This window comes from Lissotriton vulgaris, chromosome 3_1 (assembly GCF_964263255.1).
Source record: "Lissotriton vulgaris chromosome 3_1, aLisVul1.2, whole genome shotgun sequence".
Classification (NCBI taxonomy): domain Eukaryota; kingdom Metazoa; phylum Chordata; class Amphibia; order Caudata; family Salamandridae; genus Lissotriton; species Lissotriton vulgaris.
Genome location: NC_141689.1, coordinates 545,496,990 through 545,521,170, shown reverse-complemented (window position 1 = coordinate 545,521,170; position 24,181 = coordinate 545,496,990). Strand labels below are relative to the sequence as shown.

The window sequence follows — 24,181 nt, the reverse complement described above, 5'->3', positions numbered from 1 at the left end:
CGACTAGGACTGCTCAACATCTGGGAGGCCACTGACCTAACGGAAATTGAACAACAGTTCACTACACTGGGTTAAACAATAGTGAAGAGAGAGGTGGCTAGAGGATGGGGGGATAGAGCCCCGCCTACTGTCACCCTATGGGGTAAAGAAATGTACTGATGCATGTTAGCGGAGACAGAGGTCTATAAGGCAAGGCGGTGCCCTAAGAAATGGGATAGGAAGTGGTCCCACTGGAACAGACATAGGGGAGATATATGTGTGTCACCCACGGTAGAAATGGAAATGCACAGGCAGGAACGCCTGGTGAGAGATGTACTCTGAAGGCTGCTGACTGATGATGACTTGTAATTTTCGGAAGTATTCTGCATTGTGTCGTTCGATCATGTACTGTATTAATGTGATTTTTTCAAACAACCAATAAAGAAAATTTATTTTTTAAAAAGAATAGTACTTGAAATCAAAAAGCTTGTCTGATGTGAAGATATAAAATGGGGGAAATCTCCTAAATATAAAGCCCCATTTCAGAAAAAGAAAGTTGATGCTATGGCTGCAAGATACGCCACAGGCACTGAGAACCCTCCACCTAAATAGGAGTTGTGCGGTGACTCTTCTCGAAGGCAGGGCAGAAGTTACCATAATGTGCTGGAATCTCCCAGATAGACCCATAGCCTCTCCAGATAGATTATATGACTTGGATATACAAATTGAGGGTGACATACAGCTCACCATTAAAGTAATATCCTGGGAAAATGTAACTTTGTCTTACTACATTCTTTTAGCAGAGGTTCATTGGCCCCCAATATTTGATCAAACATCACCCAGGTTGAGGATCACGGAAAATTTACATGATGGATACGACATGACGGGCGAGAACTGATGCTGCTTTATAATATATAGATTGCGATAGGTGAAACGCCGTACTTCCACTAATAAGAGATGCTGTAACCGGATACCTGACAAATAGGGATTTTGACATTTGGGACTTAAACAACCTGTGAAATTTACTGAGTTCTCACCATATAGGAGGTTGTTCTGGGAGGGAGTGACCTATCGCAAGTATTTCATTGATGAAAAATGGGAACAGATTAATTGGAATTATATATTGCCCCTGAAAAATTCCTTAGGGACGAAACGCATTGGATACGGTCGTTTCCTTTTAAAGAAGATTTTGAATAAAGAAAATTTACACTAGACCTGCTGATTGGATCTGAACATATTGTTAATTGTGACATGTTTTGATATTGAATGGAGTACTGGATCTTTTGTTTGTTTGAAGATTTAATAATACCTTCATTTTCTGCTCTTGTCCCTGATGAGGTCAAATAACTTATTCAGCAGAATAGGTTCTTTCATAGACCCTGCTTCATACTGAAATCATGTCAGCTGGGATAAGGACTCTCCTTATCATGTCATACTCGTACGGTCCAGCCCACAAGTGCAACCACAATACCCTATTAAATGTGATGCTAAGGGCACATGTTAGAGTAATATTCTCCCAATTAGAGTACCAGGGAGTAATTGAACCCTGTGTCTCTCAGATGAATAATCCCCTCTTTCCTGTCTTAAAACTGGATCATTCATATCACATAGTCTCTGACTTCAGACATTTAAATACTCATACACGCACTTCTGTTATACAAAATACACACAGTACTACATTGATTACCAATACAGTACATAAAAAATACAAAACAGCCTTGGATATTTCAACTTTTTTTTCAGTCACTCTCATGCCTGAAAGCAGATTGGGCAGTATTTTCCACCCTTGGATTTCAGAGTCACTTTAATAGTTTTGCTATGGGCTATAAGAACAGTCCAGTACTATTTACCGCCAGTATAGTGTAAAGTCTACATGATATTGACCCTGATGCTTTGTCCTATGTAGATGATATCCACCTCACAGATGAATAATTAAACCCATGCTTAGGCAGAGTGGATAGCTACATTTTAAGATTCACTTTATATGGCTATAAATTCAACTCTAAGTAATGACATATCGCATTTCTAAGTGTCCTATTCGTAGTATATGAACTTACACATGAGGGTAAGAGTCTTGCCCCTCATTTCTTTGAGAAGTGTGCACAAATGCAACCTCTAAATGGTTAAAGAAACTACGGTCCTTATTAGGATTCCTTAATGTTGGCAGAACATAATTCCTGATTATGCACAGCACATTAAATTACTTTAATTAATTGATTCACGCTGACTTTTCCAGTTCTCAGTGGGCATCAGACCACACTGACACGCTAAGATCTTTACAATCTGACTTACTTACAACACGTCACTTACATACACATGAAAATTCCACAAACTTGTCATCCGGGTCTTACAGGGTGCACTTGGATTTACCTAAAACACTTTTAACAACAGTGAAACAGTTCCCAAGGCTTAAAAATTACATCTGTATTCTAGGGTAGAAATTCATTTTGCTTCTACTGAAAAATACTGACTGCTGTGCAGATGGCAATTCTTAAAGAGTGGCCTCTTGCACAAGGGAAGTATGTCATTGTTGTTACTCCTGTGCAGCCTTAGAGGCTGTCACCAAAGCCAGCATTCCAAATGCTATGGCACTCCATCCTAGATGGATATAGTGAGACGCCTCTTTAACAGCTGTTGATGTAGACGTTGTCTTCAACTCCTTTTTGCAAAGGCTGCCATAACATCCGCCGGGCTCCCGGAAGGATCCGGTTTGGGCTGCTGGGAAGCGTCCAGTAAAGAAAGGGGGTTACCCTCTTTGGCCCGAAAAGTGCACCTGAGAAGCTCCAGGTCACTGGGCCAATGGGGGGACAGGTGACTTTCAAACCCTCCCAATGGGGGGAATCTGCCCGTTAGTGGTGGGAAAAGCAGCAGGGGGATATAAGGTGCCGATCCCCACTGCAGCTCATCTGTGTCATCGTGGAGCTGGGGGAGCTTCGCAGCGGCAATTCTTGATCACCAGAGACCAACGACGGCGCAGCAGCATGAGGAGGAAGACGCTTGAGCAAGCAGCATGTTGCCTGTGCTTTGCTGTGGAACCTGAAATCAGCATTACAACAACCTGATGTGGTTTGCCAAAAAATAGAGAAAGAAAAATCCCTAGGAAGGATTGAGAGGCCGCCTGCCTCTCCCAGTACCAGAGGGATTGGTGATCTCACCTTTGGGAGTGGTTTCCAAGACGGAGGCAGGACAGTTCAGACTCATTCATCACCATCATCACGCATTATACGACCGACATCTCCCAGGGGGCAAGCTGCACTACCTTGATGACTTACTGTTCGAATGCCAGTGTGGCGAAACTGTGGCAGCATTTCAAGAGTTCAATGGGGAGTTGGGCATACCTTTAGCAGGGGAAAAAGCTATAGGTCCCACAACCAAGCTCACATTCCTGGGGATTGAGCTAGACTCAGCCGCAGGCACATCCAGGCTCCCTGATGAGAAGGTAAACAACTTCAGGGAGGGAATACGGTCCTTGTGTGGCAGGGAGAAGGCGACCCACCACGAGCTGCAGAGGCTGATTGGCAAGCTCAACTTTGCAGCCCAAGTCATCCCTGTGGGCAAGGCATTTGCCAGGCGCCTAACACAGCTAAGAGCCGGGCTCATGCACAAAAATCACCATGTCCGGCTTGGGCAGGTGTGCAGTGTGACCTGATCATGTGGGACACATTCTTAGTGGACTTTATTGGGTTCCTGATTTGGAGAGAAGGCTGGGTGACAGCCAGGCAGATAGCCCTGTTCATGGATGCCGCATGTAGCACAGTTTTTGGCCAATCCTGAGTGACAAGTGGTGTGCAGGGCAATGGCCAGACAGCTGGCATAAGCAGGGCATCATAAGCAACATCACATTCCTTGAGCTGTTCCCCATTGTAGTGGCCCTGGCAGTCTGGAAGTGCAAATTGAGAAACATGAAGTTGACGCTTTGGTCAGACAACAAAGGGGGGGGCAAGCAATCAACAGAGGCACAGCATGGTGCCTTAACACACTGAGACTAATACATCAATTGGTTAAATTGCATTTGGGAGGAAACATAGAGCTGAAAGCACGCCATGAACGCAGTGGCGGATGGCTTTTCACGGGCACAGATGAGCAGATTCAGGGAACTGGCACCAGGGGCAGAGGAAGTTATGACCCTCTTCCCAGAGGACTTATGGGCCCTAGTGGGAGGGACCTATAGGCACTAGTGAACCAGGCCCTCACCCCTGACGCGGCCATATGTTACAGATAATACGCAGGAACAGTGATGCAAATAGGACAGATTCAGTCACTGGGCGATACAGGCAAGACAATGAGAGCTGTTGAGCGGTTCATACAGTGGGCATTCACAAACAATAAATCTAGGTCTGTGGACAGGCCCACTTGTCGGCAAGAGCACGGGCTGGGCTGCAGGCTGGTCCCCGGCGGTGCAGGGGACTTCTGGGCCCTGAGCTCGGTACTGGGGGCCTTCACCATCGTGGGGCGGCGCACATGGGACCCATGTCCTCATGGACTGTTAATGGGGAGCAGTGAATTGGTGGGGAGCCGCCCATGAACAGCTTGGATCGCTGGGACACATGTCTGGGGACAGCAGCGCACGACAGAAGTGATGCACACAGTCTGCCGGTGCGGCCAGCAGGCCCTCTCAACCTGGTCCCATAGCAAGGCTCCTGCTTAATGTGGAGGGCATTGTGATGTATGACACGCAGCGCGGGAAGGCCGTGAGACCCTGCTCATGCACACTGCTGCAGGACTGAGAAAGTGTGAAGGCAATTGGCACACGTGGGAGGCACAGGACTCACGAACACTCAGTGGCATTTCATATACCCCGGGAGCACAAACAAGTGGTGCAGTGGAGACGGAATTCGGTTGAGGATACCCAGCACGCCGACACAATGCCGCAACACCACCACAACACCACAGAGAACCATCAAGCTGCCAAAAAGCCGCAGGAGAAGGCCACAGAGACCGCCGGAGAGGTGCAGGGCTAACCCCAACGCTTGTCAACAAAGACAATAGAGCACATCCGCACTCGAAAACACTCTGAGGGAAAGTAATCCAGGTACCCTACCCTCACTCACACGCAAGAGATACCAAATGGCTGAAAGGGAAATGTGGACCCAACTAAAGAAGAGCAAGAACGAACCAGGGCCTTCTGACTCGCCGAGCTATGAGGGAGATTGACTTTGGTGCCCCCTCCTTTGACTATCACCTACCCAGCCGGACTTCGGGCTAACGCGCCCGCGTCTCTCCTGACCTTACCTTCCCCCTCCCCATTCCCCCAACCCTCCCCCTCTCCGCTCCTATTCTTTCCAGCTTCTGTCCTCTGCCCTCACATGCCCTTGCCCTTTGTCCCCACCCTGTTTTTCTGTGAACCTCTTCGCTCACCACTTGAGACTGATATATTTTGTCTGATGCCCGATGGAGCTACCTTGTTTAGCTATAGGGGAGATGGGCTGTGGATTCCCTCCTTGGTCGTCACCTACCCAGTCAGTTTTTAGACAGACTTCCTTTCGTCTCTACAGTTGTCTCTTCTCTTATCCTTACTCTCTCTCCTCCCCTACCGCTCACTCCTTTCTCTCTTCCCCTAATGTATTGCTGACTGTTTGATTTAATGTTTACTTGTTGTTCTTTTTCTGGTATATTGTTGAACCACATTGTTGCACTTCCTTTCGTCTCTCCTGTCGTCTCCTCCCGCATCTTTCCTCTATTTATGTCTCTCCTTCTCTCCTCTCTCAATGTATTGAGACCAAACTATTTTGTCTGAAGCCCGATGGAGCTACCTGGTTTAGCTATAGGGGAGATGGGCCGTGGATTCCCTCCTTGGTCGTCACCTACCCAGTCGGTCTTTAGACAGAATTCCTTTCGTCTCTACGGTTGTCTCTTCCCTTATCCTCACTTTCCCTCCTCCCCTACGCCCCACTACTTTCTCTCTCCTTTCTCTCCTCCCCTAATTGTATTGCTGATTGTTTGATTTCATGTTTACTTGTTGATCTTCTTCTGGTATATTGTTGAACCACATTGTTGCACTTCCTTTCGTCTCTCCTGTCATCTCCTACCGCATCCTCCCTCTATTTATGTCTCTCCCTCCCTCCTCTCTCAATGTTTTGAGACTGAACTATTTTGTCTGATGCCCGATGGAGCTACTTGGTTTAGCTATAGGGGAGATGGGCCGTGGATTCCCTCCTTGGTCATCACCTACCCAGTCGGTCTTTAGGCAGACTTCTTTTCGTCTCTCCTTATTGTCTCTTCCCTAGCTCCTATCCTCTCTCCCTTGAATCTCTCCCCTTGCCTGCTACTCTGCCTACCTCCTGTCCTTTGTGCCCTTTGACTAAGCACTCCTTCTCCCCTTGCTGGGGAAAGATCCAATATTTATACTTTTGAGTCTCAGCGAACCCGCTGAGTGAGTCCACTGCGCCAAGGGAGCCACTCACACTTGAGGTATGGTATGGTACCCCTTGCCATAGCACTCCTTCCCCCCTTTTTTGGGGAAGGATCCAGTATGTAGGCCTTGGAGTCTCAGAGACCCCTCTGAGAGAGTCCATTGCGTAAAGGGAGCCTCTCGCAATAGAGATAGTGAAGGAATACCACTTCTCCTGGGATCACAGCTTACTGGACTTTGGACGTTGCCTTGACTCGTCTACAGGTTTGTGTCCCCGTCACCCTTCCCCTACTCTCCCCATGCTGCGTCTCTCACCCTCCCCTCCTCTTTTCCGCCTTAAGTATCGGTCTACTTCCCCATCTCCAACCCCCCTCCCCTGAATCTCTCACCTTGCCTTCTTTTCCCCTTACGTATTTGTGCTTATTGTTTATCTCGACCTTACAAGTAACTATGTTGCCATGATCTAATAATTGTGTAACCTTTGTAACGATGTAACCTGTAACTATGATCTGATGCTCATGTAAAGCGCTCTGATACCTCCAGGTCTAGCCAGCGCTATATAAAACTTTTAAAATAAAATAAAATAAAAAATGACAGGCTGACGGAGGACCATCTATCCCTTCTCTGCCAGGAAGTGATGGCTCTTTTGGCCAAAGGAGCCATAGAGAGAGTGCTGATGGCAGAAGTAGGTCCTGGTTGCTATTCCTGCTACTTTCAGGTGCTAAAGAAAGAGGACAGCCTTCGTCCGATCCTCGGCCTGCGATCTCTCAATTTCTTCCTAAAGAAGGAGAAATTCAAGATGTTCACTCTTTATTACAGTCCTGTCTGCCCTGAATCCGGGAGACTAGATGGTAACGTTAGACTTGCAAGATGCATACTTCCACATTCCCATTGGGCCTGACCACAGGCTTTACCTGTGGTCCATGCTCGGCCATGAGCACTTTCAGTTCTCTATGCTCCGTTTTGGCCTCACCAGCGCACCAGAAGACTACGGTGGGTCTCCTGCATTCGCTGGGGTACTTTATGAACGTGCACAAGTCACACCTGACTCCCTCACAGGTGCTCCCTTTCATCAGAGCTGTTCTGGACATGGTGCAGTGTCCGACCTATCCTCCAGAATGGCAATTCCAAGATATTCAGTCTATGATACTGATTTCAGCCTCTATACTGGATTTCAGTGGAACTGACTCCCAGGCTGCTGGGCCTCATGACCTCCTGCATCCTGCTTGTGACATATGCCCATTGGCATATGCAGGCTCTGCAGTGGGACCTGAAGTTCCAGTGGGTGCAGCATTCGATGAATCTCTTACATGGTCCAGATCTCTGAGGCAGCTGCAAAGGACTTGCAGTGGTGGCTCACCAAGCGAAATTGGGTCAGCAGCAGGCCCCTCTGCTTTCCTCAACCCTGATCTGACAGTAGTGACAGATGCGTCACTCCTCAGATGGGCGGCCACCTGGGAGAGGTGGAGATCAGGGGATTCTGTTCTTTGTCGGAATCCGGACTCCACTTCAATGTGTTGGAGCTCAAAGCGACCCGATTGTCATTGAAAGCCTTTCTACCCACCATTCAGGGAAGGTTAATGCAAGTATTCACGGACAACACCACCAGCATGCAGTACTGCAGTAAGTTGGGCGGGGTGCGGCCTTGGGCCCTTTGTCAAGAGGCGCTACACCTCTGGATGTGGCTAGAACAGCAGGGCATATCCCTGGTGATTCAGCATCTGGCGGATTCTCTGAGCACACCAGCAGACAAACTCAGCTAAGATGCCTAGCGGATCATGAAGGGCATCTCCAACTAGAGGGGGGGAATGGTCTTTCAGCAAGTAGGAGAGCCTCGCTGACATCTGTTAGCCACCGACAAGAACGTGCGGTGTCAGTAGTTCTGTGCTGAAGTTTACAAGTTGGCTCTCGCCCGGGGACGTTTTTCATCTTGAGTGGAGCTCAGGCCTCCTGTGGACTTTTCCGCTCATATCACTCCTGCCCAGAGTTCTCAAGAAGATTAGGAACAACCGGGCCCTAGTCATCCTTGTGGCTCCGGATTGGGCAAGGAGAGTCTTGTATCCTGAGTTGCTGAGCATGGCTATCTGTCCTCCAATCAGGCTACTTCTTCGGGAGGGCCTCTGTCGCAGCAGCAGGGAAGGGTTTAGTCACTGATAATTCTAGTGATTTCTTGGATACATATGCTTTTCGATTTTTTTGGCAGTCTTTGTTTTACTCTAGTCTTGCCGAAATACGTACGTGGTGCACTTATACAGTTTTACATACTATGAGATCGGCGCCATCTACCGATGCATCAAACAGTTCAATATGAACATTTAAAAACACAGATGAAAATGCATATGAAGGGTTGCAAAAAAGGTGAAAACGTTGCAATGAAAGATTATCTACACAATGTCAACTTTCCTCAAAATGTAGTTTCTAATGAATAACAACACCCTCATACGAAGTATAAAAACATAGATGGCAAAACATGAAACCTTAGGACAGTAGCTGCATGATAACAACTATATTCAATTTGCAGTAAATAGTAGCACCAGAACATGATATGTACATTACCAATTCAACAAAAAGCTGACCGAAAACATATTATTCCTTTGCCTAAAATCTCTTAGCTTGCTCCTAGCGCATGCTATCCTATGACCAGGTAAAGCTGTGCGCTGTTCACTGTACTAAGTGAGCCTGATAGTCTGCCAATATCAGCTCTGTGATAAAGGTAATGGTTATAGATACGGAAAAAGGGATATCTCGAGAACCACAGGTCCCTCTTGTCCACACACAAGTTACAGCTAGCTTCCTAGTTCCAAATCTTTTTCCTTAGATGTCGAATCACACCCTATATCATGCCCAGGGGCCAAGCGTACAATATGTGTAATGCCCAGTGGCCCAAGAGACTAACACCTCTCACTCTTTTGAGATACCAACAGTGTTAAGAAACCATTTTAGACTAAAAAATATAGGATTGAGGTGCCAACTCCACCCGATTAGGTAAGCTCTATCACAAAAAATAGCGTCCTGGGAGCCGTAAAGGATTATAGTATAAATATTCCCCTTTCCTAGCTTGCCTACTATTGAAAAAAGGTGACTTCCGCTGGAATGCTTATGAGGCTGCCTTACGACTACTTAGCTAGGACATATAAAATAGGTAATATGCCAGATTCTGTCATTGGCAGGGCGCTCAGTTTATCTTTTTACGCTTCTCCCTAGTTTGCCATATGCCAAATGCTTTAAAATTAGGTTCTGATGTAGTCTCTTAACCTCTGTGACAGCTGCTTCAAAATGGACCTCCGCCCAACGTATTCAGCAGAACTTCCAGTAAATTACAGAGTCTGATCACCTTCCTTAATGGTCAGATGTAAATCCATCTGGTAGAGTCCCCTTCATTTGGCTGCAGTCGGGTTAGAGTTATCAATCGGCTCCAATGGTGGCTTACCAGAATGTTGCTTGAACATGAAATACCTTGAAAAAACAAGAGGAGTTTAGCAAAACAGGAACAATTCGTTTAACTAAATATTGCAACCTGGAGATCAGTTGCTGACATAGGTTCTGGAGACTGTCTCACTTTACAATCAATCAATAGTTCATCATAGGCAATAAAATATTTCTGCCGATCCTTGTATGGTGAGGAATGTAAGTTGCTGCCTTTGGAGTCATAAATAATAGTCTAATGAATAATACAGGTGGGCCTCGACCTTGTTTGGACACAATGCGGCCAATGGGTAACATCTCCAGATGTCTGGCTTGGGGAGTGCTTGCTTACTGTGTGTGCTTTGTTCTGATTGGCTATATGTTGCTAACTTATGTGGCATCTGACTATATGGTGTTTTAGGACCTGAGGTCTTGCGCTCAATGCAAGCTGGGAACTGTGCACCACAGATCTAAATCTAAAAACCTGCGCAGCGCCATAGGCTGGGGGGTCGGGGACATGAAAGAAAGGCAACCAGGACAGTAGGGTAGCTGTGGTCCCCCCTTCCTGGGAGGATCTGGGGGTTGGGGTTTAGGTATCCCCAACATTCCTCGGATCTACCATTCCCCTGTGAGTCCAACTGGACCTAGCCAGGGAAGCAGGGGTGGAGAGGAGAATTGGGGGAGTTATTGCAGTGGGGAGGCCAGGAACACAGGGCCCCCGGATCCCGGTGTGGTAGAGCTCTGGCACCATGCGGGGAAGGGACGCAGTTGGGGGCCCTGGAGGACCTAACTGGTGGCCCTGGAGTGGAGGGGAAGTTTGGAGGATGGTAAAGGGAAGGGACAAGGGGAGAATGGGCTGAGTAATGGGGGCAACAGGCCAAATCCCTTCTCAAGGGATGTCAACTAAACATGATGCGTGCTGGGGTAGCATCAGTTGCGACATTGGCAATAAACAGCAAAACATGGCAAAAAATAGCAAGACACAGAAGAGCAGTAGTGCAGGAGACAGACATTCAGACAGTAAGGAGATACTCAGCCATCCATCAAGAGGGCGCCGAATGTCCAATAGTGCAGCTGGCAAATTAGAAAAGCAGCAGCCGGGATGAAGAGGTAGCCGCCTCAGTCCTCTGGCGAGCCTGATTTAAGTGGTCCTGCAACCTGTCTCGATGGAGGCAGCTGGCTCTCACTCACCAAGGGCAGGTCGCATGACAAGTTGAGCACAGCCTGTGCCTCCGCAGACTCTGTGTCCATCCCCTGATCCATGAGGCCCTTTTGAAACGAGCCCTGGTCTCCTAGTTTAAGGAAGCCCCTAGTTCTGCCATCCTTTGTGATCCATATATGCGCTCGTTCGAAGAGGCCCAATTTGATGTCCAACTTTCACACTTGGGGTCGGAGGGCCTTCCTCTTGTCGTTGGTCTCTCTGGAGAAATATGCAGAAATGCGGGTGCCATGCCCCTCAGAGTCATACGAGCCGCGGGAGTGGACCACAGTCAGGCCCTGTCGGACCTGTTAAAGGTGGAAAAAGCAGCGAATAAGGGGACCGTCCCGCTCTGTGGTCATGGGGGGGAAGTAGCCCAAGGGGTCAGCTCTCTGTATCTTTAATAGAGCGGAGAAGGTCAGGTCTGTGAGGGTAGGGAGGAGGTCTCTAATGAAGCACTGAGCATTGAAATCCCTGGTGGGCTCTAGGAACTGAAAAAATTGAGATTTTCCCAGTGAGTTTGTTGCACAGGTGCCAGAGCCCGTGTCTCGGCCCTCGAGGCGATTGAGACAGTCCTCCACCGTTGATAGGCAGATCTCCAGTCCCTCCACCCTTTTGTTGAAGCTCGATATATATCGGCCTGGATAGACGTTGATTCTGTAATGAGGTTTGACATATTTGCGGCCATACCCTCCAGGTGGCGACCCACTGCAATGATCTCCTGGAGGAAGTGATCCATCTTGGGATCCGGAGAAGGACAGGATGAAGCAGTGGTGGGTATAGTGGATACTACAAGGGCTGTAGCCGGGGCGGGGCTGCAAGACAACCTCCATTAGGAGCAGCTGGCGGGTCTACGTGCCGGTGGGCATCCCTGGACTCGAGGGTGGGACTAGAGAAGCTTGACTCACCAGGAGAGCTTATAGGGTTCTCAGTTGATGGATAGACAGTCCTTTCCGTTACCAGGGGGGATGGGGGTCCATTGTGGCTCAGAGCCCTGCAGTGCATGATGTCCCAAGTACAGGAGTGGCGGCATCCACTTGGGTCAGTGAGCACCAGCCGTATGTCGTCACCAGCCGTGGCCTCAGGGCTCTGGGGTGCACCTTCATCCCAGCCAGTCTGTACTAGAGGGTATGACTGTATGTCTAGGATGTGGATGCACCCCTGGTTCCAGTCTTCTTTGGGGGATGGGGGAGAGAAGTGGTGCGCTTAGTCCCTGGGGTAGGGATGATGGGTGCAGGTGGGACAAGAAAGACCAGGAATAAGTCAGAGGCAGGAAGGCCAAAAGGTCCAAAGAGGGTCCAGGGGCACCCCAGGAGTATGGTCTTCCTTGTGTGATCTCAGGGTATGAAGGGGGAGGCTCCAATAAGGAGGTTTGAAGGATAAGAGGCCTCACCAGGATTGCCAGTCATTTCCACTAGGGTTCGGGCCAGGCCTGAGACGGTCCCCTCTCTGGCCCCCTGGGGCAGCAGGGTGCCATCTCTCGCTCCTCTAGGGCGTCCAAGGAGCACAGGCACCATGCTGCCACATGCCAGATGATCGAGGAGGGGTTGGGCGCGCAGTCCTTGCCCCAATGCAGGCCTGCAGGTCCCCTGCAGGTTTTCCCTTTGCTGTCTTGCCCCTCTGGAAGCAGGTTCTGGCCTCCGAGGGGGGAATGCGCCGACCACATAGCAGATGTTAAGGTCCTGAGCAAGATGAAATGTTGGCGTAGGGAGAGGCGCTCAGTTGGATAGGCGCTGCGTCTCATTACCCCCAGCAGCTACAGAACCTGATGCTCCCGCTCTGCTTGCTTGGCCATTGAAATCTACATGTCCTAGCGGTCTGTTGCGGTTAGGCCTGATGTTTCTAGCTGCACCCCTGATTTGTGGGCCCTCATTGGCCCCGATCTAGACCGATTAAGCTGTGGCAACGTTGCAATTGCAACCGGCATAGTTTGGGCCGCGCCAGAGCTGCGCGGTCCACTCTGCCACTGCTGCACCCTTCCACTGAGGTAGGCCCTCTAGAGAAAAGATCCCATGCTGCGGGGTGGGGATCTGTGATGTGCTCGTGGGATACATGGCCCAGGGTCACATGGTAGAGCAACCTGACCTGGCCAGAGTCTCCAGCACTCCAAGGGCTTTGCCGAGACCCTGAGGCTTCTCCGATCCGCAGAGCTCTTCTACCAGGCAGCCATCTTGAGCAGTGGGTAGACCACACTCCTCCCCCAAGAATGTGTCTTAAAAGAAACTAATGTTATGTGCCAATGACTGGATAGACTTTTGTCCATCGAGCTGCAAACACACCTGCATGTAGTCACTGTGCTCTGCTTTTGGGGTGCTCAGAGTCCTCTGAATGTGGTTGTTTGTATTAATACACAAATTCATAATTTCCATTAAGATTTTCATTTCTCTGAAAGGTGCTCGCTTTTTTGAGAAAGTAGGGGGGTGACCCTAAAACATCTTCACCACCATTACTTGGATATTTATTGGTGATCTTCTGCATGTTTTCTGTGGTGTTTGCCCAACTCTGTACCATTATCCTTGCCCCCTCCCATTGCTCCTTACTCCTTGGCATCTTCAGCTCTGCACCTGTTCTGTAAGCCCCTCAAGCAAAGCTGCTCTCATACTTCTTATTTGGCTCTGCTTTATGTCAACATTAGTCCATGGTCAGGCAGTGGTGATCTGGTATGTGATGCTTAAAGGACATGCTCAGGTGCCCTCTGAGTATTCTTGCAGTTAGCCTCCCAGGGTCATGCTGCTCTTTGTGCTTGCCAGATTAACACACCCATCTTGAGACTTTTGTGTTCGAGAGGTCCTCGAGTGGCTTTTATCATCCTACTCTGCTTGACTTGGGTGGATGTAGGTAGTCTGGATTACGCTCCTCACTTCAGGTGGGCACACATAGTTGTCACTGTGTCACAACTAGCAGACCGCATCGCTGTGGAGTGGAGCTCCACTAATCAGCTTCCTACTCAGCTGCCATCTTAGCCTGAACGCCCCCGATTCTGAACTTTTTAATTAATCCCATAACTTGTTAAAAGTTATAAAGCATTTAATAAAAAACTATTTTAACTAACTAAAACAGTTTTAAAGACTGGCCTAAAAAATTAAGAACGTTTTTAGTTTACAAGTACATTTTTCAGAATATAAATCATTATAATTTCATGGGCAAAATGTGTAGCTGGTTTATGCAATATTACTATTTTTTCTTTTTTTACAAATTCGAAAAAGAAAAGCTAGAATGCAAATACAAGACTCACAACATGTTACTCAAATGTAATTTCTGTTGTGAAGAATGAAGAAAGTATTGTGGAAAGTGTAGATAGTATTGGTGTGTGCAGACATTTCAGAGTATTTTAGAAGAGTGTGTAATAGCAAATTTCCTTTTAGTAATTCTTTGTTTTTTTATAGAACTGTGTGTTCTGATTTTTACTAGAGCAGAAACAAGAGAAGAAACATAATCAAAAACAGAAATGAAAAATAAAGCATCTCACCCAACAGATACAGTGATTTTACATTTGTTGATATGATGTAATGGTTATTGGCAAGTTTGTGAATGACCATCACAGGCTCAAACTATATTCATGTGGTATTTAGCTGAAGTGTTCCCACCAATGACACCATGTTTATTTGGACATCTTCTAGATTGATAGATTGGCTCCTCAACGTTTGAACACCAGCTCATGGTCCTTACCCACATTGCCTTGCAGAAGCTGCTTTTGACCTCTATTGTGTAGCACTATACATTTTTGCCTACAGTGTATCCAAGTAACTAATTCTAAGTTGGTATTGTGTAGGTCAATTGGTTTCAGAGAAGAAGACAATCTGCAGCCACTGAAATCTACAACAAGGGGACGACTCCAGAGGCCAAAACCAAACATTAACAAGATTCCTGAAAGGAAGAAAATTCCAGTGATTGAAAAGAACAATGAAACCAGGAAACAAGAAGATGTTTTGGTGATTCCTGACTCTTCAAATGTGAGTAGTTCAGTTTAAGTTTATTAAATAGTTGATAAGTTACTTCAATTCCATTCAAAATAAACTTTATTCGGTTAGGACATACAACCATAAAAGCATAATGTATAAACACATGACAGGTTAAAAACCAGTTAATAAAAGTCGGCGTGCATATTAAAAAAGACGTAGAAATACTGATTTCCTTTAAACATCGTACATTGCGTCAGTTCTCCTGATGTAAACAGTGAACACATAGCAGCTTTACATAGTTTGGGTATAGATGTCCACCGGGGCTTCACAAAGTGCAGTATAAAGTGCATAAATTACAGCATAGCTCCTGGTGTGAACAATAGACTCGCAGCAGCATAACATAATTCTAATATCAAAGGACCAGGTCACGTAGGCTTCAGAAGTGCAAAATATAAAGTGCAAGGTGCCTAATCGATAGATTCACGCCCAGACATCATGGGGGTTAAAATTTACGTTAGAACAGCATACTCTTTCTAGCCTTAATTGCACTTAAAATAAATATAGCAGTATAAAAACAAATCTCCGTTTCTTTAAGTGCAAAAAGTAGGGTCATAGCAGCATTAATAGTATTGACTTCCTACTTTTTAAACAATGGTTTAAGATAAACAATTCTAAAAGACAGAAACAGGTCACATAAAAGTAAAAAATGCAGGGCGCTCTGTTTTGTAATCCCATCACAGGGGCAAAAGGAAAGAGTGCTGTTTCATCGTAGGAAACGCAACCAGATGATGCACAAGACCTAGCCTCATTTCAGTTAATACAGAACGATGGGAAGGTCTCGTGACAAGTGAAAGATATACTTGGAAGCCCACCGTATCTATATGCAGATGATAATGCTGATACGAGATTTGTTTCCTTGCTATTTCCCTCCTACGTTCATTCTTATGGGACAGGAAAGTACCCTTTAACTCCTGTTTTGACAAAGCAGATGTTTCATTGTGCATTCCCAGAATAGTTCGAGAAAAAATGTCCCCATAAGATTTAGCTAAATAATTGAGCCAAGGTATCTTTAAATATTTTATCCAAGCGTAAACAATCATTTATAATAGACTTGTTAAAAATAGTCTCCTCTTTTAACCATAACGTTCTCCATAACTTAAGCGGTCTCATAGCTATTAAGTCCATCAAATAATTAAGACCGACCTCACAGTGAATAAGTTCAGAGGAGACTGAGACCGGGAGACATTAAAGCTTCTTTAAAAAAGAGTTCTATTCCACTTGTAAATCACGACATGGTTGGTATCCCTAGAGCCCTGCCCCATAAAGTGCAACAAAGTACATCTGGCTTTATAGATGTCAATCATGTCTTTAATACGGCGGTCCCCCAAATTAGTAGCAAATTTAAAAACACTGTGTATGCTCTTCCTCAGTTTTGCCCGAACCTGGGACATTTCATGATTCCATTTCCCATCCGAAGAAGAGGAAATACCATGATAACAAAAGTTGTCCACGTTTTGTACTTTGTTACCTTCGATAAAGAAGGGTTTCGGGCATTTATATTTCGGGCCACATACCATTGTAAAGGTTTTGGTTTTGTTTATCAACAACTTTCTCTTATTGATAAAAGTGGCAAACCCATCAATTAACCTCTGGAGGCCTATCGGTGTTCTAGATAAAAGCACGGCATCGTCCGCGTAAAGCAGGAATGGCATCCTTGCCCTCCACTAATGGGGAGTCTGCCTGTATCATCTTAAGTGCTGCATGAACTTCATTAATAAACAAAGTCATAAAAAGCAATGGGGCTAAAATACAGCCTTGGCGGATACCGCCTTTTACATTAAAATTGGGGGTACATTCACCCTTCTGCCGTACCGTACTTTCTTTGCTAGGTTTTCGTACAGCCTGGCCAAAAAATAAATAATGGGTTTCGGGGCCCCAAGGTTGAGTATGACAGGCCATAAGACGCCATGATCCACCAAATCAAATGCGCTGCTTAGATCCACGAAGCATAAAGAAAGCAGACCCTGTTTAACTTTAGTATATTTTCCTATTAAAAGTTCCAAGGTAATAAATACTCTGTTCTAACGTACCTAGCCCTTTTCTAAAACTAAATTGTGCCTGTGCCAAAATATCATTATCCAAAACCCACTCCTCCAATCTTAACAATAAAACTCTACTCATAATTTTTACTGAGGAGTCGAGTAGGGAGATCGGTCGGTAATTTTTTGCTTCAGATTTTACACCTTTTTTGTAGATGGGAATAATAACAGATTCCCACCATGAGGACGGGCAACCCTCGGTTACTGCAGCGTTAAAAACTCTTGTGAGTATGGGCCCCCACAGTTCAGGTATGGATTTATATACATTAAGAGGGACACCATCAGCACCTGGTGCTTTCCCCCTTTACTATTACCTATACCTAACAAAACTTCATCCAAAGTAATATCAAGCGGGATAAAAGGCCAATTGTGTTAAATTTTTAAATCTACCAAGGATGTACAACTAGGATTAAAAATACTGGAAAAATAGGCCTCCCATTACTCACATGAATTAAAAGTTCTGGGACCGGTTCAATTTTAAGAAGTTTGGAATTCACTGTATCCTAGAATAATGTATTATTAACACCTTGGCTGCTAGAGGTTTTCCCCTCCTGTGCTGGAAAATCCCTGGTGCCATTTGTTCATGACGAGCTCAGCTCGTCTTAAGCACACGACCAGTGTACTGCATGACGAGCTGAGCTCGTCATGAGCAGCGAAGGGGTTAAAGGTTTCAGCAGCAAGTGCAAGGTTGTCCCACGCCTCTTGTTGAAGCTCCTTCTTCCTTCGTTTTAAATTAAAATGATATTCTGCTCTAAGAGCACAAACTGCTGCACTGTACCTTGGTTTGTTCGAGAGTGCTGTTTTCAAGTGGTTCAGAGAGACTGTACATGAGTGGTCGAACCAACCCCTAGCCTGTGTTTGTTTCCTGGATGACGTCACAGTTAATAATATATTGATACATACATTGATCGTAAGGAAATTGGACAAGATCTTGATTGGTTCGGTCCTGACCAGTAGACTGTCTTCTATTTCATTGCCACAAGCCTGTACAATTGTTTTTGACATTTCACAGGAGTTGGCACCTTTCCATTTAATTCTAGTGCCATTGGGGCGGGACGGAATGATGTTATTCATAACAGAACATGATTCAACTATCTTGTGCACCATAAATACAGTCCCATTATATTTGAGTCATGGTCCCTCATTAACAAATCGACAACCTGCGGTGTAGAACATAGGTTCACCATGTTGGCAGAAACAATAACATGGTCAATACTACTATGTGCTGACCTTCCTGTAAAGGTTGGGATCTCAAGCCTGCTCCCATCCTTGGCACACTGCAAAATATCCAGATCGAATTCTGTTGGGACTGCATTTAGAGTGTTACCGTAGGAGGTATGAGCAAAGTGTTGCTAGTCATTATCTTCTTCATTTTGAAACCCACAAACTTTTGTCATCGACAGGGGGCAAATATTAACATTAAAATCGCAGAGCCAAACAATATTCAAATAAATACTGTCCACAATAGCCATTTTGTCTAATTCCTGTTTCAGTTCTATCACTACACTGTGACGAGTCGAATCAAATACATTATTATAAAAATTAATCAAAAGGACATCCTGGCCATCACTATGGTGCAACCAAAGTAACTGTGAATGGTGCCCTATGTTAATACTTCTCTTGACTTTCACAGGTAGGTTATTTTTTAGTAGGATTAACAGTCCTCCCTTTGCTCTACCAGAAGGCGATGGTGTTGCAGGCAATTTATATGCAGTAAACCCATCAAAATTAACGTTTATTGTACTCCAAGTTTCCTGCAAACACACTATATGGTGTGAACAAATAAACTCCTTCCATCCTAACTCATCGATTTTACTTGCGATTCCAGCAATATTCCAACTGACAATAGTGTATCCTTCAGCCAAGGGGGTTCCTTGAAGTAATACGGATGGAGTAGTTCCTGGGCGGGTAGGAACACTAATATCAATTTCTCTAATAACCTCTAGACTGTCATCTAGTGATACAATGGAGGATGTATTCACTGTTGTTCCAAGCCCATTACTCATATCTGTTTTGTCCCCCTTTTGTGTGGCTTCGTACTCTCCTTGGTATGCAATGTCAATATTGACACTTGGTGGACAATTAGGCATGGTGATAGCATCAGAATCTTTAATGGACCCACTTCCTAATGGACCTGGATCCGAAAGCCTAGTATGGCCCTCCCCCTTCGGGATGTACTTGCTGTATCCAGTCAGTCGTTAGAGTCTAATGTGCTTAGTATTTGGAATCTATTGGATGTAGGCAAAACAGGGTATAAATGTGGATTGGGTACTGTGGTAGGTCTACTTAATCTAGTATTCCTGCCCCCCTGATAATGGGTAACTTAGGTGTCTATAAAAATACCTAAGAGGGTAAAGCGAGGCAATGCGTTCAGTATGCAGGCTTGTAGCTGCTCTTTCAAGGGACGTTCATGCCCAAGGCAGGTTCTTAAAGTTAAAAATAACACAGTCCCCATGCAGAGTCTTTCTAGAGGGCCCTATCCAATTCACCCTTCTAGTTAAGAGTACCTGGGCAGCATGACCCGCTGGAAAGTCGCAGTTTTGGTGCAACCAGTGCTCCACCTTAGTTTTTAGGGTACCATAACTTTCTTTTTGTTCCGCCTCAAGCAGTGTTACATTAACCATATCTGCCACATATGGGCTACATTCTGGCGGTATATTAATAATGTCTCTACAAGTCCTACAAGCTCTTCCCGCTTCTTGGATTCATTTAGAGCAAGGATTACATGTTTGTTAACTACTGCGTCCCCTCTATTCTGTGGTCCAGACTGTCTATCCAATCTTGCTATCAAATTGTTAACTGCCATAGATGTGGGATTAATGGTCCCTGTGTCAACGGTACTCCTAATGGGACTTTGGGATTTTTTTAATTGTATCACTAGCGAATGTATTAGCTATAACTGCATTTATTGGATTTAAATTACGCTCGCCAAGGGGATCAGTCGTCATTAACCTTACCGGTCCACTAACATCTTTTAAAATATTACCAAGTTTGGTCACCTCTACATTTAGGTTATTTATTTTATCGACCAATGGTTTGATGGTTAATTAACTTTTTTGTGTAAAAATTGATATGATAAAATTAACTTGTTCATCAGACATCAAATTTGGTGTGCAGGGTTTCTCAGGTCCCTTACTTATATTGCAAGAGGATGACCCTTTTTTGTTTTACCAATGTTCCCTTGTTTGGTTTGGTCTTTCCTGCAATTCCTTTTCCTTTTTGGAGCTGGGTACCCACTAGGAAGTGGTGATTGGGGGACCACAGTTTGCAAAGGTAAGTCTTGAGGATGGGTAGGGCTCTCAGAACACTCCAAAGGGGTAGATTCTTCGGCATTATCCGAGGTGACATCTAACTCCAGGGCAGGTAAGTTCTCTAAGCATTGCACACTCCAAGAGATAGGCGGTGTTCTGCCCTATTAATTGTAGCATCAATGGCACTAACCACCTTAACTAAATAGTCATCGATAGTTGGACCATGGGTATCTTTATTTTTAGGGGTTTTTAATAGTTTGCGTTTTGACATCCTACCGCTTAAAGTCGGCGCGAGGCGACTACAGACCACAATGCCTACCTTTGTCTCCCTGTCCCGGCGGTCTCTCCTGCTGCACACCAACACACCGGGGGACCACAACCACCAGCATTCCCCCCGTGGCCCCGGTCTGTGACGCCACCAACACGCGCCAGGAGGCGCTTGAATAGCGGAGTAGGAGGGCCGGGCTTTGCGGGACGCGCGCGGGCGAGCGCCGGGCAAAGCATTATTAAATATTTTTACACTGTGTCCTTTTGAACACTTTGTCAAACACCAAAGGGAAATTTGTTCCCGGACTCTACAGGAACTGCTGGAAGCGACTAAAACAGAAACAGTGAGTAGCGAGTGGTGAGACGCTTTGAACTGCAACTGTGTAACTGTGCCTTATCTTGTGCTTTCCCAATCGTTTCCCAATTGTCGGTGGGACTTGTGCAGGTTTTCCTTCTTTTGGACATTTTTAGCATAGATATCATCTACGTGTCCTTTACGCCTTGTTGCAGTTACTAAGTAACAAAGCCAGTCTGATTGTATGGAATGATGGATGTAGACTTTGACATTAAATTACATTTTAATTATTTGATGATTTGGAAAATAATGGTCCTTTGGAAGATTTGTTATGGTTTTTATTAACTGAAACAGCAAAGGTTTGTATGGAATGATGACATTGCTGGAGGCCCATGCTGTTAGGTCGTCAAGCACAGTTCCAGAAAAGTATTTGGCGTTGTTGTCGATCAGGGTTATTATGCAATAGTTTGCTGGAAGAGACCTGTCTCTGCCCTTGATAATTGGAAATATGATCAAGCTTTTCCATGAACACTGGCGCTAAAATTTGTACCCAGAAGTCTGGGTCATGTTTGAACTCCGCCGGGGGTATACTGTTACTGCACGGGGCTCCTTCTTTTCACCCTTTGACTATTTGTTTTCTGATGCTCTCTGTGTCCCCTCTCTGTATCCCCCTCGGGCTGACCTTTGTCTTGTGCAGTAATTGAAGTTTACCAAGGATCCGTCCTTGAGTTATCTGTTACTTCATGGTTGAAGTGTTTTTTTAGGTATTGGGCCCATGTAGCTTCCGTGATGTGCGAGGCAATGCCTCAGTGGCCTGGTTTGAGGAGTTGGTTCACACTAGCCCAGAATCAAGCATGGTTATTGTATTTTAGATCAGGGTGCAGCTTAGCCTATAGTTCATTATCCTGAAATCTTTTTACTGACCATTTTAACTTCTTGGTCTGTGTTTTATGTAGTCTTAGCGACGCGAGGGCGGTCAGGTCACCTGGTCTTTTCCTCAGAATTCGAAGAGCATTCTTAATTCCAGTTTTGTGCTCCGGGAATGTAGGATCATGTATTGCACAGGTGACCACCTTGTACACTTTGTTAGTAGAGTTGGATTTGTTTAGCTTTTGCGTGTCTTTCCCGAAGTGTTTCTATTAGGATTTCCCACAAGTTGACCACTGCAGTTTCTTTACCTATGATGTTTTGAAGTATGTCCCCTATGGTTCCATGCATGTGTAGTTAGTAGTGTAGGTTTCTTCCATTGTCTTGCTGATATGTTTTGGGATTGTGAGGTTTGAAGAAAATAGAATCTCTTGCGGGAGATGATCGCTGCCAGATCTGTCTGAGATTTGGAACGAGTGAATGTATTGAAATATAGAAAGAGATACAAAGGTGTAGTCCAGACTTGATGGTTCTGGTGGAGTGGAATGTGGAGGCCGAAGGGTTATGTTCAGGCAATCTGCCGTTCAGGACCCTGAGGCTTAGATGTCCGAGATTTCTCAACAATCGGCTCCCGGTTTGTGTTTGCAACCCTGGTATGTTTCTGCCTTGGTCAGGTATTTCCCATAGCGAGGTTTGGGCTATTGCTAGATCGCCCAGTGGATGTGCACAGTAGATGTAGGTTGAAGTCCCCAGACATGACAGTGTGAGTCGTGTCTTCGTCTTCCACCAGCCTCTTTAGTTCTTGCACTATCTTTTTGCAATCTTTGGGCTTGCTTTTGGGGTGTATGTAAATATTAATAAGAATTACGTCAATGGCTGCGCCGTTGATTATGATGGTGCATTTGGTTGCATGAATTCCTTTGGATTTGATGTCCAGGGCTGTTGCAGAGGCTAAGCTGGCTATCCAGATGGTGTTAGCCAGCCCACCTGAAAGGTGCCCGTGTTTTGCCCGTTTCACAGCTGGAGTGAAAAAGCTTGCCGTAGTCTTGGATGTAGGCAGGATTGGCCAGCCAGGTCTCTAGAAGGAAAATTATATCGAAGGACCTCAAGTAGTTGTACAAATTTGGTTCGCTTAGCTTTGTATTCAGGCCATTAGTGTTCCAAGAGCATATGCGAAGTAAATGGGGATTGGCTCCAGCTTGTTGTTCCAGAGCTGTTTGTGGTCATGTTTTTCAGTTTATGGGTGGGTCTTTGATGGTATGTTATTTTAATTGAGACACACCACAACACTTGGACAAAAAGAGTATGAGAGGGAGTTACAAATGTTTATGAGACCCCTCCTGTGTTGGAAGTAGAGAATTTGGTGTGGTCACACTGGGTCAGGCCTTATTGTGGTTTATAATGTGTTGAGTGGGGGGCGGCCTGTCCTTTTTTCTCCCCCTGTAGCTCCTATTGTGTTGATGACAATATTTGTACAACAACATTTTATTTAGGAGGTGTCGTCCCTTACCCTTATTATTAGGGAGTTTAACTCTCCTAGTTTGCTGTCGATCCCTGCCACATAGACTGCCAAAGTGTTAAGTACTGGGAGTTGAATGTTCATCTTATTTGACTGAACCGGTGGGGCTTCTGCAGAGACCTGGACCATTTTCAAGAGGGTTGCCCATGCGATATACGAGGGAGATTGTTTTCCGCACTTGCTTTGCATTTCATGCTGTCAGGGCTGTATTCAGAACTCAGTTGCCAAATGTCCGGGATGCTTTATCCGGGATCTGTGTGTAAGCTGCAAGTATTTCATCCCATTCTGGTGTTTTTAGGTACAAGAGTGGCTCACTGTCTTTCTCTTAGGTTTCCGCTTGGGTTCTAGGAGGTGCTGTGAGTGAGGTTCCTGTGCCTCCCTGTCGAGGGCTCGGATTCAGGATGCTGTTAAATTTCCCTGCACTGTTGGTAGTTATTGGGCTACCCTCAGAGGCCATTTTGGCCAGGGAATGCCTTACGTTTTGCCGCTTGCTTGTGTGCAAGGAATGCTCCTGTTGTATTCTCCTTGGCCGTCTTGTGGGTAGCCTGTATAAGACTCTCCCTTCCTATGGGGTGTCAATGACTGTCAGTTTACTGTTTTCCTTCTTTCGAGTTTTGCGCAATGTTTGTACTGGAGATTAACAGTAGAGCAGAAGTAGGGGTGACCGGTTGATTAGAGTTTAGTGGCAGGGGAGATGGACCTGGATCTGTGGGGGGGAGGAAATTAAAGGAGATTGTAGTCCAGTGGGTTTTTCATTGCCTGAAAAGCGCACTAATCCAGCGTTTTTTAGGAAGTTAATTTTGGTGTCAATTTTAGGCTGATTTGGGCAGGCTGCATACTTCGTGTCAGGGCAGTTCCCAGTTATCCCATGATCTCCATTTGTTTCTGCTTCGTTTAGAAAGTTTATCAGAGGGTCTTTATTTGTTTGGGGCTTTGACTTAGCTTTGGGTTTTGCTTCTTTTGTTTTCTCTCCCTTGGCAAGATTGCCTTTTTCCTTGTTTTCTTTACCTGGTGTCCTCCTTTTTGAAGCTGATAAGGGCTTGCCCC

At 45.6% G+C, this 24,181-nt stretch overlaps 1 protein-coding gene across 1 annotated transcript in view; it reads left to right on the top strand.

The window, feature by feature from the left end:
• Positions 1 to 24,181, top strand: part of BDP1 (BDP1 general transcription factor IIIB subunit) — a 1,412,545-nt gene that overhangs the window by 509,915 nt on the left and 878,449 nt on the right. The window contains exon 20 of the mRNA XM_086960808.1: positions 14,707 to 14,887. Coding sequence (XP_086816934.1) covers positions 14,707 to 14,887 — 181 coding nt within the window. The remainder of the gene's footprint in view (positions 1 to 14,706; positions 14,888 to 24,181) is intronic.